The 16682-nt window shown below is 37.5% G+C and overlaps 1 protein-coding gene across 2 annotated transcripts in view; it reads right to left on the reverse strand.

Moving 5' to 3' along the window:
- Positions 1–16682, reverse strand: part of LAMA2 (laminin subunit alpha 2) — a 677031-nt gene that overhangs the window by 28513 nt on the left and 631836 nt on the right. Inside the window, exons 52-55 of one of the 2 annotated variants that reach the window (XM_070461485.1) lie at positions 14959–14970; positions 11634–11754; positions 6835–7011; positions 3088–3236 (exon numbers count right to left, since the gene is read on the reverse strand). In XM_070461485.1, the coding sequence (XP_070317586.1) occupies positions 3088–3236; positions 6835–7011; positions 11634–11754; positions 14959–14970 (459 nt within the window). The remainder of the gene's footprint in view (positions 1–3087; positions 3237–6834; positions 7012–11633; positions 11755–14958; positions 14971–16682) is intronic. The other variant, XM_070461486.1, reaches the window with a different exon arrangement.

Below are 16682 nucleotides of genomic sequence, written 5' to 3' on the forward strand. Positions count from 1 at the left end.
GTATTGTGATATGTCAGCTGTATTTCCTTAAAATTTCAATAGTTGAATCTTGAAGTTTTATAATATTTTATTACTTATATTCAATTTATTTGTATGAAATATTGATCTAAGATTTTTTTTTTTCAAATCACCATCAAATGAACTGCATACATGGTAAAGATATTAAGAGGAGTGTGGTGAAATTTACAATTTACATGAGAAACGAAACCTGAAATTTTTAAATTGAACATATTTTGGATGGTTAGAAAGAAATAATTGGGTTGCAATATTCAAATCTTGGTCCAATTCTGGAAACCTCAAATTACTCCTGAAATATTTTGCTCCAATTTTGTGGTCGTTAGCCTAATTCTGTACCTGTGTGAAGAATGCTTTCCTGGAGAATACCTATGTGCCTAAGCTTCTCCTCCAGGCTCTTAGGGTTTATTATTTTTATCCAGTTAGAACTACTGGCTATTTAGGTGGACTCCAGGAGGAAGATCAGAGGGCCAAGCAGTTATACAAGGCAGAAGATCACTAGAGTACTAGGGAATTAGACACCAAATAAAGGAGGTGAGATTTTTGCAGAGGAAGGAGTGGAGAAGGAAAGAAGATGAGAAAGGAAGCATAAAGAGAGTAAATACTGAAAAGCTTGCCTCTCAGTTTGGTAAAAATCGACTAATTTTATGAGGCGATATTAAAGGTATTAAAATTACTATCTTATCCAAAGTTTGAAGAAAGGAAACAATTGACATCTACAGTCTAAATAGTGTTGGAATAAAGCGAGTATTTCCAAGTTAACAAGAGTATCATCATCACCATCAAGTAATACAAACCTCTGAGGTCACAAACAGCGTAAGAATAAATACCTAGCAAGCACAGATAGAAGTGTTAAAGTCAAGTATATCTGGGTTTAAATCCTGCCTGTTATTTACTAGCTATGTGATTTGGGGTAAATTAGTTAATATTTCCTCATCTATGATGAAAGGATATGAATACATATCTCATATATATTTAGAATAACTAAAGAACATAATTTTTGTAGTATTTGACAAAGGGCATGCCATAAAATTGATATGAAGCATTAAAATATGTTTCTAGGTGATGTTCTTAGGGTCATTAGTGATCTCCTGTTAATCAGTTAATTGAAGCACTTGCTTAAAGGATAGGTGATAATTGTTTTTTGACCTCAGAGTGCTGAATGAGACATTACAGTGGCAAATGAGCTCCTGTTTTGCCACAGAGTGTAGTGACAACACACTAATATGTCCAATACATTATCCTTTAATTAATAGCAAATGGCACAACAGTTTGTTTATATGGCCAATTAACTGAATGACCAGTTTTCAAGGATGTACTACACCGAGCTTAATCAAATAAAGGTTGGATTGATGGCCAACAGCTGTGACGCTGGCATACTAAAATACCCTTCTTGAAGAGACACCTGTTAAAAGGACACCTTAGCATAACATCAAAATGCACTTGGGAATGTCAGAATCCTTTCTCTACAAAATAACATATTTTGGATGATTTTTTGGGCCAACTATATTTCTCAGATCTGCATTTGCTTCTTGAAATAATTTAAAAACTTAAAATGTTTTTCCTACAATGAGAAGGACTAACATTTGGCAAAGGACCTGAAGTTAAGTCTAGAAGACTTGCAAAATCAGTATTCTAGAGCATTCCTTAAGGTTCAAATGAGAAAATTCAGTTTGCATTTCTCTTCAGAGACCCTGACTGCAATATTGGCCTAGAAGATTAGTAAATGTTCTTAGTTTGTCCAAATATTGATCCCTCATTTGTCTTAATCATGGTTTCTAAACATTTCAGTTAGTAGATACTCAGTAATTGACTGAGCATCAATTCGGCCCAGAAGATAATGCTCTATATAACAGAAAAATGCAAAGCTTGGAAAGTTTCTTTACTTAGAAGACATTCTTATTACTTATTTAAACTATTGTCCACACAAGGGGATGATTAGAAAATGGTGGTCTTTAAGTAAAGAATAACATCTGCTTGCTTGAACTTTTGCTACACCTTCATACTGTTTTATATTTAAAAGTATTCTCTATGTTTTGAGGTTTCATCAAGTTTGATTTCCAGTTCTTTTCTATGTTTTCAGCCTAATAAATGGGTCGTTGGCTTGGAGGTCTGGAATCTCTGGACTTCTGTTTTTCTCCAATTGTCTTTCCAAACTCACTGGGCTTATGTGCTTCGTGTCTCAGCCGTGTCTGACTCTTTGTGACCCATGGGCTGCAGCCCACCAGGCTCCTCTGTCCATGGGATTTTTCAGGCAAGAATACTGGAGTGGGGTGCCATTTCCTTCTCCAGGGGATCTAACCCACCCAGCGACAGAATGTGCATCTCCTGTGTCTCCTGCATTGCAGGGGGATTCTTTACCTGCTGAACCATCAGGGAAGCCCCTTACCTGAGCTGTCGTACACTTTGATTGGAGGAAAAAAAAATCAAATAACAACAAATGACTTCGTCAATAAAGTAAGTACAAAGTACTTCAGCATTCTGAAAACAAGACATCAACTCATAACACTAACAGCCAACTCCCTGAGTCAGGGCCGGGAAGCAAGTGCTCTGGGGGATCAGCGGAGGGGCATCCTCTGCGCACCCCCTGCCCCTCTCAGCCCCGGGCCCTCACCTGCGGGCCGCGCTCCGCGGCTCCTGCAGCAGCTGCCCTGCTCTGATTTGGGACAGATTTCTAAGCAGCTGCCATAACTGCATTGGAACCCGAATGAAGTGGCAGCTGCCAAAGGCTGCGGGCCCCAGCTGAGCTGCTCTGCGCCTTTCACCACCCACATATGCTTTATTTGAGAGGTGCAGAGGGAGAGATTTTTCTTAGCTATGGCTTTAGAAGATGCATTTGGTGTTCTAGAGGTGGAGAGGACAGCTGCTCAGCAGAAAAAACGTGAAGAATAAAACTCCTAAGGGTCAAGGTAAATGAAGGTCCCAAAGCATGAAATATAAAGAAGATAAAACTGAGCTACTTGACACTTGAGCAATGCGTCGTCTGTCCATACACACAAAGGTCCAGTTAAGGTGAGCAAAGACGGTCGTGTTGGTTACGACAGGACAGTCAGTGGCCAGAACTATCGTTACCCTCTAGTTCTCTCTACATGGACAGAATGCTCTCTCCCGTCGTGAAACAGATTCGGCTCCGGTTTGACGACAATTTTCCTCATGGTGCGCGCCCCGGCGGAGAGATGCAGTTCCAGACGGCCCCTGTTCAGGAAGATCGCATAATAGACCTGCAACGGCAAACGGTTACTGAAGACGAAAGCAGTCTCATCTCCGACTTAGCTTAGTTACCTGAAAGAACGACATATTCATCTGCTCTGAGAGCTTACCTGAGAAGTTAAGACTCAATATTTTCTTACAGAGCATTTACAGCAGCTGGAAATAGCTTTACAATCACTTACCATTTTTGCTTGTTACGTGATGTGGAAAGGGAGATAGTAAGAGAGCCATCTCTGCAAAGCAGATTTGCGATGCTGAAAGGAACAGCTGTGCTCGCATTGGGCTTCTAATTCACAAAACCCATCAGGAAACAAAGCGGGTTAATAAAACCCCTCTCCGTTGCATTCACAGATGGACAGCTAGCTTCTGGAAATCAGGTCTCACTCCCAACCTCAGGGCATTTTGAGTGTTAGATTTCAATTCCTTCTCCAGGCTGGTGGAATGGATTGCCATCACCAACACGTAACTTGCCCCCCACATTTAGAAAGAAGGCAGACAATTTTTCATCCACAAACATGACTGCTTTCTTCTTGCCACTGTTACTATAGCAACAGCGTGGTTTCTGAGATCAGTTTATGAACCCCAGGGAGCTTGAATGCAGTCCTCATGCCCAAAGCTGACACCACTGTGTGCTCCTTTTCTAGTGGAGCATGGGGCCACCTGCTACACTCCATCACCTGGTCCTCCGCCAGTCACCACAAGAAGGTGGAGATGGTTCCACTCAAACATCACAATGTCTCCAATAGTTTACAAAACCGGCAGTGCTGCTGCGTGTCCAATGCAAAATGGCCCGAGGACCTGGATTAGTGTCGCCATCCATCAGAAAGGGGTGACTGCCATTTAAGCAAAGTTTTTTTTTTTTTAGCTGATTGAGATCTCAAACCCCATTAGCAGAACATAATCACAAATGACCCTGTGGGTATCAAAACTGGTAGCTTTGAAAAATAAAGTATTTCATTTAACCAGTTTGATTCTATAAAAGAAATGAATTATTTAACATTGTTTCCTCTTTCAGACAGCAATAACAGTGAGATTTTAAAACAGATATTCATTAAAATGTTGAAGCATTAACATGTTATTTCTAATTTGTACTATAGCACTTAATATTTTCTCATTTTAATTGTTTTAATGAAAAAGTTTTATTTTAAGAACTATCCTGACAACTGATGATTCGAGCCTATTTATTTGGTTCTCATGAGGAGAAATCTGAAACTGAAAGGCAGTATTTAATTACTTGACTGTGATCCAGGGTACAGATATCCTTTAGTGAAAATCTATCTCAGAATGTTTAATCTGGTCCTTTTATTATAATAACTGGCTTAATTGTAGCAGTGAGAAAATAAAATTTTTTTTTATTAAAAGGCAAAGACGTTAGGAGAACATTTATTTTTATTATACTTATTCTGTACTTGTTATGCACAATATAAAATGAGATAAAACACCACTTCTCTCTCTAATCTTCAAAAAAAATGTTTTCTGTTTTTTTCTTCCCAAAGAAATCCTTTTCTTCCTTAAGGCCATAGGTTATCCTTTTACATTTTCTTATAAACATTTTAAAGCTTTTTCCTTTCATACTTAAGACTTTAATTCATTGGGAATTAATTTTTCTGTTTAACATGAAATAGAAATTACTTCATTTTTTGGTTTTCCTAAATGGATAGCGAATTGCCCCAGAATCATTCACTTAAAGGTTCACTTTTTTCCCTGATTATGTGCAATGCCACCTACTGCCAAATGTCATTTCCATCTATACTTGGCTCTCTCTTACGTTCCACTGACACAGTTATCCATCTATTAATACTACACAACCATGATTCAAAACTGCTAGAACAGTCCTCCAACTTATTCTATTTCATAACTTTCTTGGACATTTGATATCAATTTTAGAATTAATTTGTCCTGATTTACAAAAAGATAAGGTGGTATTTTCATTGAAGGCAAACCTACATATCATTTTATGGAGAATTGAAATATTTTTAACATGGAGTCTTTCCATTAACATAATGACTTATTAAGTAGTCTGTTATACATTTTCAATAAATTTTATAATTTTTCTAGTATAGGTCTCATGGTTTTTTGTTTTATTTCTTGTTAAATTATATATTTTTTCTTGTACTATATTTACTCACTCTTTTCTTATTGCATCAGCTAAGACCAGTATAGCAATAATATTTATCTTTTCTTGGGCTTGATTTTATAGGAAATGTTTATGTTTTCTTATCATCCTCTTTTTAATTTACTAAGTCTTTTGTTATTGTTATTTTTGATCAGGAATGGGTGTTTAGTTTAGCTACAGGTGTTTTCTACATCTATCAAGATGATTATATTATTTTCAGACATTTTAATATAAAACCACCTTTGTGTTCTGCAGATAATGCAAGTTACTCATGGATGTACATTTCTGGATTTTATTTGTCAGCACAGGTGAATGACATGAGGCACTGGCCCTCCACATAGTCAAAAATCAGAGCATAAGTTATAGTTGGCCCTCCATTTACACAGTTCCTCCATATCAGATATTCTGTATCCTCAGTTTCAATCAACCTTGGACTGTGTAATACTGTTGCATTTACTATTGAAGAAAAAATTCACACACAAGTGGACCTGTGTGATCAAACTCATATTTTCAAGGGTCAATTGTATTTTGTTATTTTCTTTTTTTGGTGGTGGGGAGAAAATAATATTATTATATACTATTATTAAATAGTGGTTTAAATTATTAAACTTTAAATGCTAAAAGTGATCTTAAAAATCCTATAATCACAAACAGTACAACCTGATTTACTGGGATGCATGCATATTTATAAAGGACATATTTATAATGTACTCTATGCTTTGGTCATGGCAGACTAGGTAATTCCTAAGAATCCTTTCACTGAGAAAAACTAGATTAAATGGAAAAAAATGTGTTATCTTTGAAAGTATGATTGAAAGTATTGGAGGAATATCCATGCAGTAAAGACTTATGGTGCCTAGATGTGGACACCTAAGAGATGGCTTTAATTGAATTGAATGGCTAGAGGGTATGAAAACAGACGTCCACAAAGCAGACTCTGTGTAGGCTTAATTTTGATGTCACTATTGTCCATGCCTGCGCTGGTTGTGTTCTTTTTGTCTTCTCCTACCCAGGTCCATTCTTTACTTTCTTGGTGTCCAGAGAAGGTGGAGCAGTTAGGCGCCAACAGACTGCATCATTAGCTAGTGAAACTGATCCAAAGGGAATCTAAATTTAAGGGTCCCCTTGGATATCTACAGAGTTGGTAGGAAACTGGACTTACAAGAGAATAATAATACAATTTGAATATATTTTAAGCTTCCTCTCTTTGTATGTTCAAACTCATATGATATACGGATGTAAATACAAGTGCACCTACACCTAGAACTGACCAACAGAAAAATCCTTGGGGAGATAATTGTCCTAAGAAGATGATAATAGAAATAAATGATACAAATTAAAAAAATAAAAAAATTTATAAATCCTAAATGCCTCTCCTGAGTCTCTTTGTAAAATAATTGTTTATGTAAGCATCAGGGAAAATGCGTTATTAATTAGTTATTGTATTTTTATTAATTAGTATGTTTATTATATTAATTAGGTGTTGTAATTACCTGTCCAGTTTGCCGTCGTTTTCTCCTAGGTGGAATGGGTGTCCCTCCACTTCCCAAGAGAATGATCCCAGACTCATTCTTGGTGCTGAAGGACAGATTGATTTCTGTTCCAACATCAATAGGCACAGGAGATAGCTCTACAAAACCAGGCTTGGGGAAGCTAACCGTGTAAACGTTCTTCAGTAAAAGGAAAGAAGGGAAGAAAGATTAGAAATGAATGAACACTTAGTTTCTCCATCTCACTCACCCTCTCAATGCGCTCAAAGTTACTATGAAACATATTGTCATGCATGACAACTCAGAATTCATGAAAACTCAGTTACGCTTAAGAGCAACTGAAGAAATATTATTCCAAACTGTAACATTGAATTTCCTGAACAGTTTAAGTTAAAATAAAACTTTGGGGTTCTGCTTTTGTTCTAAAACTTTTGATTTGAAATATAAAAGACTATTACTGATTATCACTAACAGGTAGCATTTTCTTCTGATTTAAATCTATCTTGCTAAATCTTCCTTGAAAACACTCTCATTGATCCCTTGAATCCTTCTACCAATTAATTGCTTATGTTTTATAGCTGAGTCTGACCATAGTCTCTGTCTGCATTCTTTCTCAGTGATGAGTCCAGGGTAAAGATGTTCATTGCTACTAAATGTATAAAGACACTCTGGAGGAATTTTTTAAGAATCAGATACAATTTAAATTTTAAAAATAAACCAAATATTTCACAATTTAATTTTCTTAAAATGAAAACAGTATCAGTCATTGCTGACAAAATTGAAACAGTAACATTGTAGACAGCAACAAAATACAAAAGCTAAGAGTGTAAAAATCACTCCCATCCCCAAGCTGTGTAGAAGCATAACTTTCTATCTATATAATCCATTCATTCATGTATTCATGCAGCCATGCAGTCATTCACTTGTTTTATTTTTTACAGCCTTGCCCCTTTCCTCTCTCTTCCTCTCTATATTCATACCGAATCATGACAGGTATGTTCATTTGTAACTTCTTTTTCTCACTTTATACGTGGGGGATATCTCTGTCAGTAAATTTAGATTTCAATCTCACTTTTATTAGCAGGTCATTCCATTGTAGGAATGTGCAAGGATTTATTTACACAACCCCCAGTAGTTGGGCATTTAGTGCTTAAAATGTTCATTTGAAAAGTCCTGGATTTTGTTGGAGTGAAAACAAGGAATCTTTTAATGCAGGCTATTTTCCCCCGCAGTGTTCCAGGCCAAGTTAAGTGACATAAATGTTGTAAAATGTATAATCTGTTTTTGATTCCAATTTTCAAATCATAGAGTCTTGGATAGTTCAAATAAAACTACTGTGCAGACTTTTTAATATTTATAAAATATTTCAATTTCTGCTTCATATTTTAGTTGCAAATAATTCCTGGTTACTGAAAAGTACCTTTAAAGAACCATCATTTCCACGTATACAGGCTATTCATTTTCTGGACAGTTTTCCATTCTCATGTATATACCTTTTGCATGTGGATGAGAGTCAGGCTTTGGAAGATTAAAACTCTGAGCAAAAAGAGGTCAATATGGACTCTTAGGGATTAAATTCTGTACATACTTTCCTTTTTCCTGTCCCCAAGCTTCTCAGGGTGGGTGTCTATGGCTATTTGCAAGTCAGAAACTGTAACTAGGCACAATGAAGACCCCAAAAGTTCTGTTCCAGTCTTTAAACCTCATAGCTCAGTGGTGGTTTTCTCTTTTTTCCCAAATTCCTTTGTCTCCCATCACAATGCTTTAAAATAATTTTAACTGGAGGAAGCAGCTAAAATGAATTGTTGGGTCATATCAGGATAATTAACAATTTGTAAGTATGATTACCATTTTATTTTTATTCGTGTTTAAAAAATTGCCTATTTATTTATTTATTTTTGGCTGCTCTGGGTCTTTGTTGCTGCGGGCACACTTTCTCTAGTTGCAGTGAGCTGGGCCTACGCTTGAGTTGCCGTGTGTGGGCTTCTCATCGTAGTGGCTTCTCTTGTTGTGGAGCATGTGGGACCTTCCTGGACCAGGGATGGAACCTATGTTCCCTGCACTGGCAGGCAGATTCTTAAACACTGGACCACCATGGATGTGTGGCATTTTCTTTTTAAAAACAAACTCATTACTTTTAGAATTTCAGATGGTGATTGCAGTGATGAAATTAAAAGATGCTTGCTCCTTGGAAGAAAAGCTATGACCAACCTAGACAGCATTATTAAGAAGCAGAGACATTACTTTGCCAACAAAGGTCTGTCTAGTCAAAGCTATGGTTTTTCCAGTAGTCATGTATGGATGTGAGAATTGGAGTATAAAGAAAGCTGAGCACAGAAGAATTGATGCTTTTGAACTGTGGTGTTGGGGAAGACTCTTGAGAGTCGCTTGGACTGCAAGGAGATCCAACCAGTCCATCCTAAAGGAAATCAGTCCTGAATATTCATTGTAAGGACTGATGCTGAAGCTGAAACTCCAATACTTTGGTCACCTGATGCGAAAAAAATGACTCATTTGAAAAGACTCTGGTGCTGGGAAAGATTAAAGGCAAGAGAAGAAGGGTCAACAGATGAGATGGTTGGATGGCATCACCAACTTGATGGACATGAGTTTGAGCAAGCTCTGGGAGTTGGTGATGGTCAGGGAAGCCTGGTGTGCTGCAGTCCATGGGGTTGCAAAGAATCGGACATGACTGAGTGATTGAACTGAATTGAAAAATTTACTAATATTTGATGATGATTATTATCAGATTTTATTGGGTTGATCAATAAGTTTGCTCAGGTTTTTTGGTAACACCTCATGGAAAAGGTGGACTTCCCTGGTGGCTCAGATGGTAAAGCATCTGCCTACAACACGGGAGACCCAGGTTCAAACCCTGGGTCAGGAAGATCTCCTGGAGAAGGAAATGGTAACCCACTCCAGTATTCTTGCCTGGAAAATCCCAAGGATGGAGGAGCCTGGTAGGCTACAGTCCAGAGAGTCGCAGAGAGTTGGACACGACTTCACTTTCACTTTCACTTTATGGAAAAACCTAAACAAAATTTCTGGCCAACCAACATGAGAGAAAAGCTGTGGCTTGTGTTTCTCTCTCTTGTGGGTTAGTGCCTATTGAAGAGTCGATGCAGAATAGTCAAGTGGAATCAGGCGCTGCTAGGTTGCTGCGTCAATAAAGAAAAGATACTGTAGATATTCATAACAGGGGACTTTGCAGTCCCATCAAAGCCAAGTCTTTGCTGATGGTTCCCGCTACATGCCATTTTCAAAGAAAAGGTGGCTTGAGTTCTAAGCTGTGGACAAGATGTTAAATACTAATGATCATGGTATAAACTATTACTTATTATTTGAGTAAACTAACAGATTCCAGAAAAAAAATTAAGATTGATAATAAAGCTATATACAAGACAGGAAGATAAACTAAATCTAATACAGATGATATGATAGTGAGGAAAAGACAAAAGTAGTGTTGGAAAGGAAGAAAGAACCAGAAAAGAGATTAATAATAAAAAGTACATACTATGAAGTGCTGTGTATGTGGAAAGGAGTTTGGAATCTTTTTAATACTGTTTTCCTAAGTTTAGTTGATCATGATAATTTTTAGAAGTACTTCAATCTTGCTTTATCATTTATGGAGAGCTAAGGATAGGGTTCCTGGGTAGCTCAGACATTAAAGCGTCTGCCTACAATGCAGGAGACCCGGGTTCAATCCCTGGGTTGGGAAGATCCCCTGGAGAAGGAAATGGCAACCCACTCCAGTATTCTTGCCTGGAAAATCCCATGGAGAGAGGAGCCTGGTGGGCTACAGTCCATGGGGTCGCAAAGAGTCAGACATGACTGAGCGACTTCACTTTCACTTTCAAGGCTAGGGTTGGGGCTTCCTGGTGGCTCAGTGGTAAATAATCTGCCTTCCAGCACTGTTTACAATAGCCAGGACATGGAAGCAACCTAGATGTCCATCGGCAGAACAGATAAGAGAGCTGTGGTACATATACACAATGGAATATTACTGAGCTATTAAAAAGAATCTATTCAAATCAGTTCTAAGGAGGTGGATGAAACTGGAGCCTATTATACAGAGTGAAGTAAGTCAGAAAGAAAAACACCAACACAGTATATTAACGCATATATATGGAATTTAGAAAGATGGTAATGACCCTATATGCGAGACAGCAAAAGAGACAGAGATGTAAAGAACAGACTTTTGGACTCTGTGGGAGAAGGCGAGGGTGGGATGATCTGAGAGAATAGCATTGAAACATGTATATTATCATATGTGAAACAGATCACCAGTCCAGGTTCGATGCATGAGACAGGGTGCTCAGGGCTGGTGCACTGGGATGACCCAGAAGGATGGGATGGGGAGGGAGGTGGGAGGGGGTTCAGGATGGGGAACACATGTACACCCGTGGCTGATTCATGTCAATGTATGACAAAACACCACCACAATATTGTAAAGTAATTAGCTTCCAATTAAAATTAAAAAAAAAAAAAAGAATCTGCCTGCCAGTGCAGGAGATGCAGGGGATATGGGTTCAATTCTTGGGTCAGGAAGATCCCCTGGAGTAAGAAATGGCAGCCCACTCCAGTATTCTTGCCTGGGAAATTCCATGACAGTGAACCCTGTTGGGCTATAGTTCAAGGGGTCGCAAAAGAGTTGGACACGACTTAGCGACTAAAGAACAGCAAGACTAGGGTCAGTAGGAATTTAAAACAGATTAACAAGGACGGGTCCCTGTAATAGACCCAAACTAAATAAGTGAAATCTGGTATGAAGGTATTTAGGAAGCCATTAAGAAGAGACCAACCTCCAGTGAACATCCTTTGGTAACACCAACATAATCAGGGCTGCTAAGTATATTGTATGGAGTTCTTGAAATTTCAATATCTTTGAGGCAACCAGAATATTTCCTCACATTTACTTCTGGCCTGTTGAAAAGTTAAATGGAAAACAAGAGCAGTATCGTTAGGACAATGGTAGTATAGTGTCTGTGACTACCGGATGCCAGCCAAATGGAGCAAACGGATGCACAGGCAGGCGTATGTCTCTCAAACTATGCACAGGGGCATATATGGACCCAGAAAACTGTGCTCCCATTAGCTACTGGTTGGATAAGTGGATATTAGCACCAGCTTGCACAAGGAGTCTTTATGTAGCTCTTCTTTCTCTCCTTTTAAGAAATAACCTCAACTATTGCATCTCAATACAAGGTATAGAAATTAACTGACTTCTTTGGAAGTGCTTCATATGCATAATGAAATGTATTTGTTTTTTCTCCACCCAAGAGCAGATACTTGTACCGGACAGCATAATCATACTATATAATGACAAATATTAAATAAAATCTTGCTCAAAATTTAAAAATCTGGAAACATTTATCTTGAAAAGACAATATTTCTGCCATTGAGACTTTTTTTGAGGGGTTAGCTGAGAATAAGATAATGTCATATTTCTCTTTAAAAATTTTAAGTCAAATAAAACCTGAGAAACATTCTTTTCAATTGTAGTTTCAAAAAAGATACTTTAAGTTTACAAATTGACCCTAAAGTATTTATTGTGTATTGGAGCAGCAACAAAATAAAGCAACCAAAGGACAAAACATACATTTAATTTTTCCAATAAAGTTGAAAATGGCTTCAACATCCAAAAGACACTTGAATATTTACTTTTTGCTTACTACTTCTTAAAAAAGTATAAACATGCTGGCATGCAGTAAGTGCTTGATAAGCACAAGCTAACAGGATGTTAACAGTGATACTTTTTTCATCCATAGCAGCACTGTCCAGTAGAAGTTTCTGTGATGATAGAAATATTCTTTCCTGCACTGTCCAAATCAGTAATGAGTAGCCATACATGGCTGCTGACACTTGAAAAGTAGCTTGTGCCAATGAGAAACTGGATTTTTATTGCTATTTAATTTTCTTTTCTTTTTTTGGTGACACTGCATGGCATATGGGATCTTAGTTCCCCAACTAGGGATCAAACTCACGCCCCCTGAGGTGGGAGTGTATAACCTTAAACACTGGACAGCCAGGGAAATACCATTTTTTAAAAAGAAATTTCTTTAATTTAAAGAAATTAATTTAATTTAAATTTAATTTAAATTTAATTTAAATTTCTTTAATTTAAAGCTAAACAGCCACTGCGGCTAGTGGCTACTATATTGAATGATGCAGGTCAACAGAAATAGAAAAAGTAATATATATATTTAATGTTAATAAGCAACTCTAAGGGCCTTCCCAGTGGCTCAGTGGTAAAGAATCCGCCTGCAATGCAGAAGATGCAGGAGACGCAGGTTCGATCCCTGGGTGGGGAAGATCCCGTGGAGGAGGGCATGACAACCCACTCCAGCATTCTTGCCTGGAGAATCCATGGACAAGGAGCCTAGTGGACTGTAGTCCACAGGGTCACAAAGAGTTGGACACAACTGAAGTGACTTAGCGCGTACGTAAGCAAGTTAACTAAAACATGTCCAATCAATACCAAGATATTATACTTGGTTGGATAATGAGTAACTCTCTCCTCACTGTCCCATGGGGGCAGGATTCCTTTTTTGCCTTAATAAAAAACACATGGCATTAGGACAAACAGGGAGGCCAGCAGTCAGACCCCTGGGAGTGTGCATCCGGGGATTTATCTCAAGCCGGCTATTTGTTCTGTTTCTTTCTCTCTGGGACTGTTTTATTTTCTTTGATCATTTCCACTTGTTCCCAAGGTCTTCCCTTCTGTTCGGTCAGCTGGTTATTACAAAAACTTGCCAGCTGGACAGTGAGAATCTTGCTTATATATTCTTCCTGTGTAAAGTGAAGGAAGCCAGTGAACTTCATTCTCAGCATTCATTTGCTTCCATGTTTGTTGAGAGGAGGTCTGATTTATCACAAGTTTCTCAGAGGTCTTATCAATAAAATAAATCACTCCTACAAGTTACACACTTCATTGTTTCAGGGAAATACAAAGAACCATTTCAAAACACAATGATTCAGCAAGCACGACATGATGAAAATCACAGGGGATAAGTAATCACATATGGTGATCAGACTCCTAATGGTAACCACAGGCCCCTGTTTCCTCTGTTTGCCTCAGAGGCAAAATTACAAAGCTACACAGTGTCATTCCAGAGCCTTATTAGCATATACTTTCATTGAAAGCCAGCCTTTGCCTTTTAGCCATCTCAGCAAACAGCACTTGACTGGTCCGTGATGAAACAACTTATTTTTTTCCACACTTTCAGTTCTACATAGTCTAGTTTCTGATATTAAAAATCTAGACTTTGCTTTAAAAATTTCTTTGATCAGCTCAGCTTCACTATGTCCTTGTGGGAAATTTGGCACTGTTAGGTTTTGAAATACCAAAACAGTCAGCTGTAACTCTAGCCAGACTGCGCCAGCCTTGCATACATCTCTGGGGTTTGATCAGCCACTTACAAGGGGCCTGATGCTTAAAACTTCCAGGCTAATACTGCCAGCCTGCAAATCGGAATTGAGATGCTCCTGAGTAGCTAGGATGACTGTCTGCAAACTTTCTCATCATTAATGCAAACATTTGTTTTACATACAGTATTTCTAGAGGCTCCTTTTATCTGACTCCATAAATTCTAAATAAACAAGGCAATGAAGAAGCAGCTTTGCCAAGAGGTGCAAGGGCCATGTAAACATGTGCATCTTTGCAGGCTTGCAAAAAGCAATCTAAGCATCTGGGGGCACAGTTGCTTGTTCAGCAGATAGTACAGTACCTGGGAGACCAGAGTCTGAGGTTCAGTCCCAAAGATCACTTTGTTCCCCAGAACTAGATTTGTGCCCATAAACCTGACCAGCTGCCCTTGGCCTGCGCTGCTGCAAGTGTGCGCTAGAGGGCACTGTGCGTGGGCTGTTGAACAAATAAGCAGAGCAAATTCATCATCACGGCTGGTGACACACGTCAAACTGCAGCTCTGTGATGGTGGGTAAGCAGCAGCATTTTTGTAAGCAAAGGGCAGGATGAGAATCATCTCAGAATGCATCACTTGCTGGTGAAATGTACTATGAATAAAGCTGGATAGGAGTCATTCTGCTTCTGCATCACCGCTTTATCTAAGAAGCCACATTGACCCAACCCATGCACTTGAAAAAGGCATGCATAAATTTAAATTTTACCTTGCTTTCATACTAGGTCAAAGGAAAGAGAAAAAAATGATTTACTTATAATTGCATTTTCATTTAGTAAAACAATAAACTATAATCATAAATCTTTTAAAACAAAAAGCATTTCACAGAGATCTACAAAGGAAAGTAAAATACCACAAGAAAGGAACACAAGCATATACCCTTGACTGTAACGAAAATAGAATCCAGTGGTGACCATCTCCCACACCATTCTCTTAGAAAATTTTTGTTTTGGAATTGAATTTAAAGCACTCATGTTTATCATTTTTATGAATGGAAAATGAACAAATGTTTCCGTGCTGTAATAGTCATGAGTAGCTTATAAGGAGAGCTTATTGCCTCTTTGAACTTAGCTTGAACTTAATATAAATAAAATAATTCATGTCCATCACATCTTTTGCACTTTATCATATGAAGATCTTGCCTGTGGGCAAATTACAGCTACGAACGCATGGCTCCTTGAATAGTCACAAATATGTCTCACAAATAAATGTCTAAAGATTGTTTTGAAATAATGTGTCATACCATAGTAATATTATAATTATGAAATGCTATACTGTGAAAGTAAAAACATTGTGGCAAGAAAGACTCACTAGGTATATAGTCTGCAAACTATTTAATAATACATAAACCCATCTCAGTTAAATTAACATATACATTTTTGTGGATAATTCCTAAAAATCACTTTATGATAATTAAAACTACATTACCACCAGAATAGATGAAGTCATCTTTGGATAGCCTGATTTTGGCTACATTTAATTCACTCATAGAGAATTTAGTTAGTAATCTGGCAAAGTAAATCTTAGACTTGAACAATTTGCTAGATCCCCAGTATTTAAATAGTATCTGAAACATAGTAGATGGTTATCAAACACCTGTTGAATGAATAAACGGATTCTGGAGTAATAACTATGCCACTATTCAAATACATTTGATCTGCAATAATTTTTCTGACCAGACATTTAAAATCTACATTCCTAACACAAGTACAATATCATGTGGATGAATGCAGAGCCAGTTTATCTGCATTAAACTTATCAAATTATACACCTGATAAACTGAACAGGTGTCTGGTTTATGAATTTAGATACAGAAAGAAACACAAACCTCAGTTTGCATGCTCAATATCATAAATGAGACTGAAGTTCCACTGCTCATTTGAGAAATATGAGAAGAACTGACCATCAACCTTTTCAGTTATTCTGAGACCATTCCAATTGTAATGTGTCTTTTTAGTATAGAAACACCTAGGCAGGACTTTTGTAATCATGAAAACTAGCAAACTAAACAAAATAAAACTTAAAAATATGGTGGTCTATAGTTATAGTAAACTGTTATGGTTTGGCCAAATCAATTTATCCCATCCAAATCAGATTCAATTAACTTTTGTTGAGCACCAAGTACTCTATAACTTTTATTTCTTATAGGCTGTTTTGTAACAAGCAGGAGATCAATGAAATATCACATGAAATATTTTCTGACACTTTTTAATTACTTTTATTTTGGAATTAAGTAAACTAGTAAACTAAATACATCCCCCCATCCTACTATCTTAAAAATATATGTGAAATTTTGAAAAATATTGACATGGGCAAGAACAACTAACACTGCTTTAGCATCAAGTACATGGGAACGTCCCATTACACTATTATCACGCTCATGCTTAGCCATAACGTAGGTTACACTCACAGTGTCCTGGAACACTGACTAAT

The sequence above is a fragment of the Odocoileus virginianus genome, chromosome 34 (assembly GCF_023699985.2).
Source record: "Odocoileus virginianus isolate 20LAN1187 ecotype Illinois chromosome 34, Ovbor_1.2, whole genome shotgun sequence".
NCBI lineage: Eukaryota > Metazoa > Chordata > Mammalia > Artiodactyla > Cervidae > Odocoileus > Odocoileus virginianus.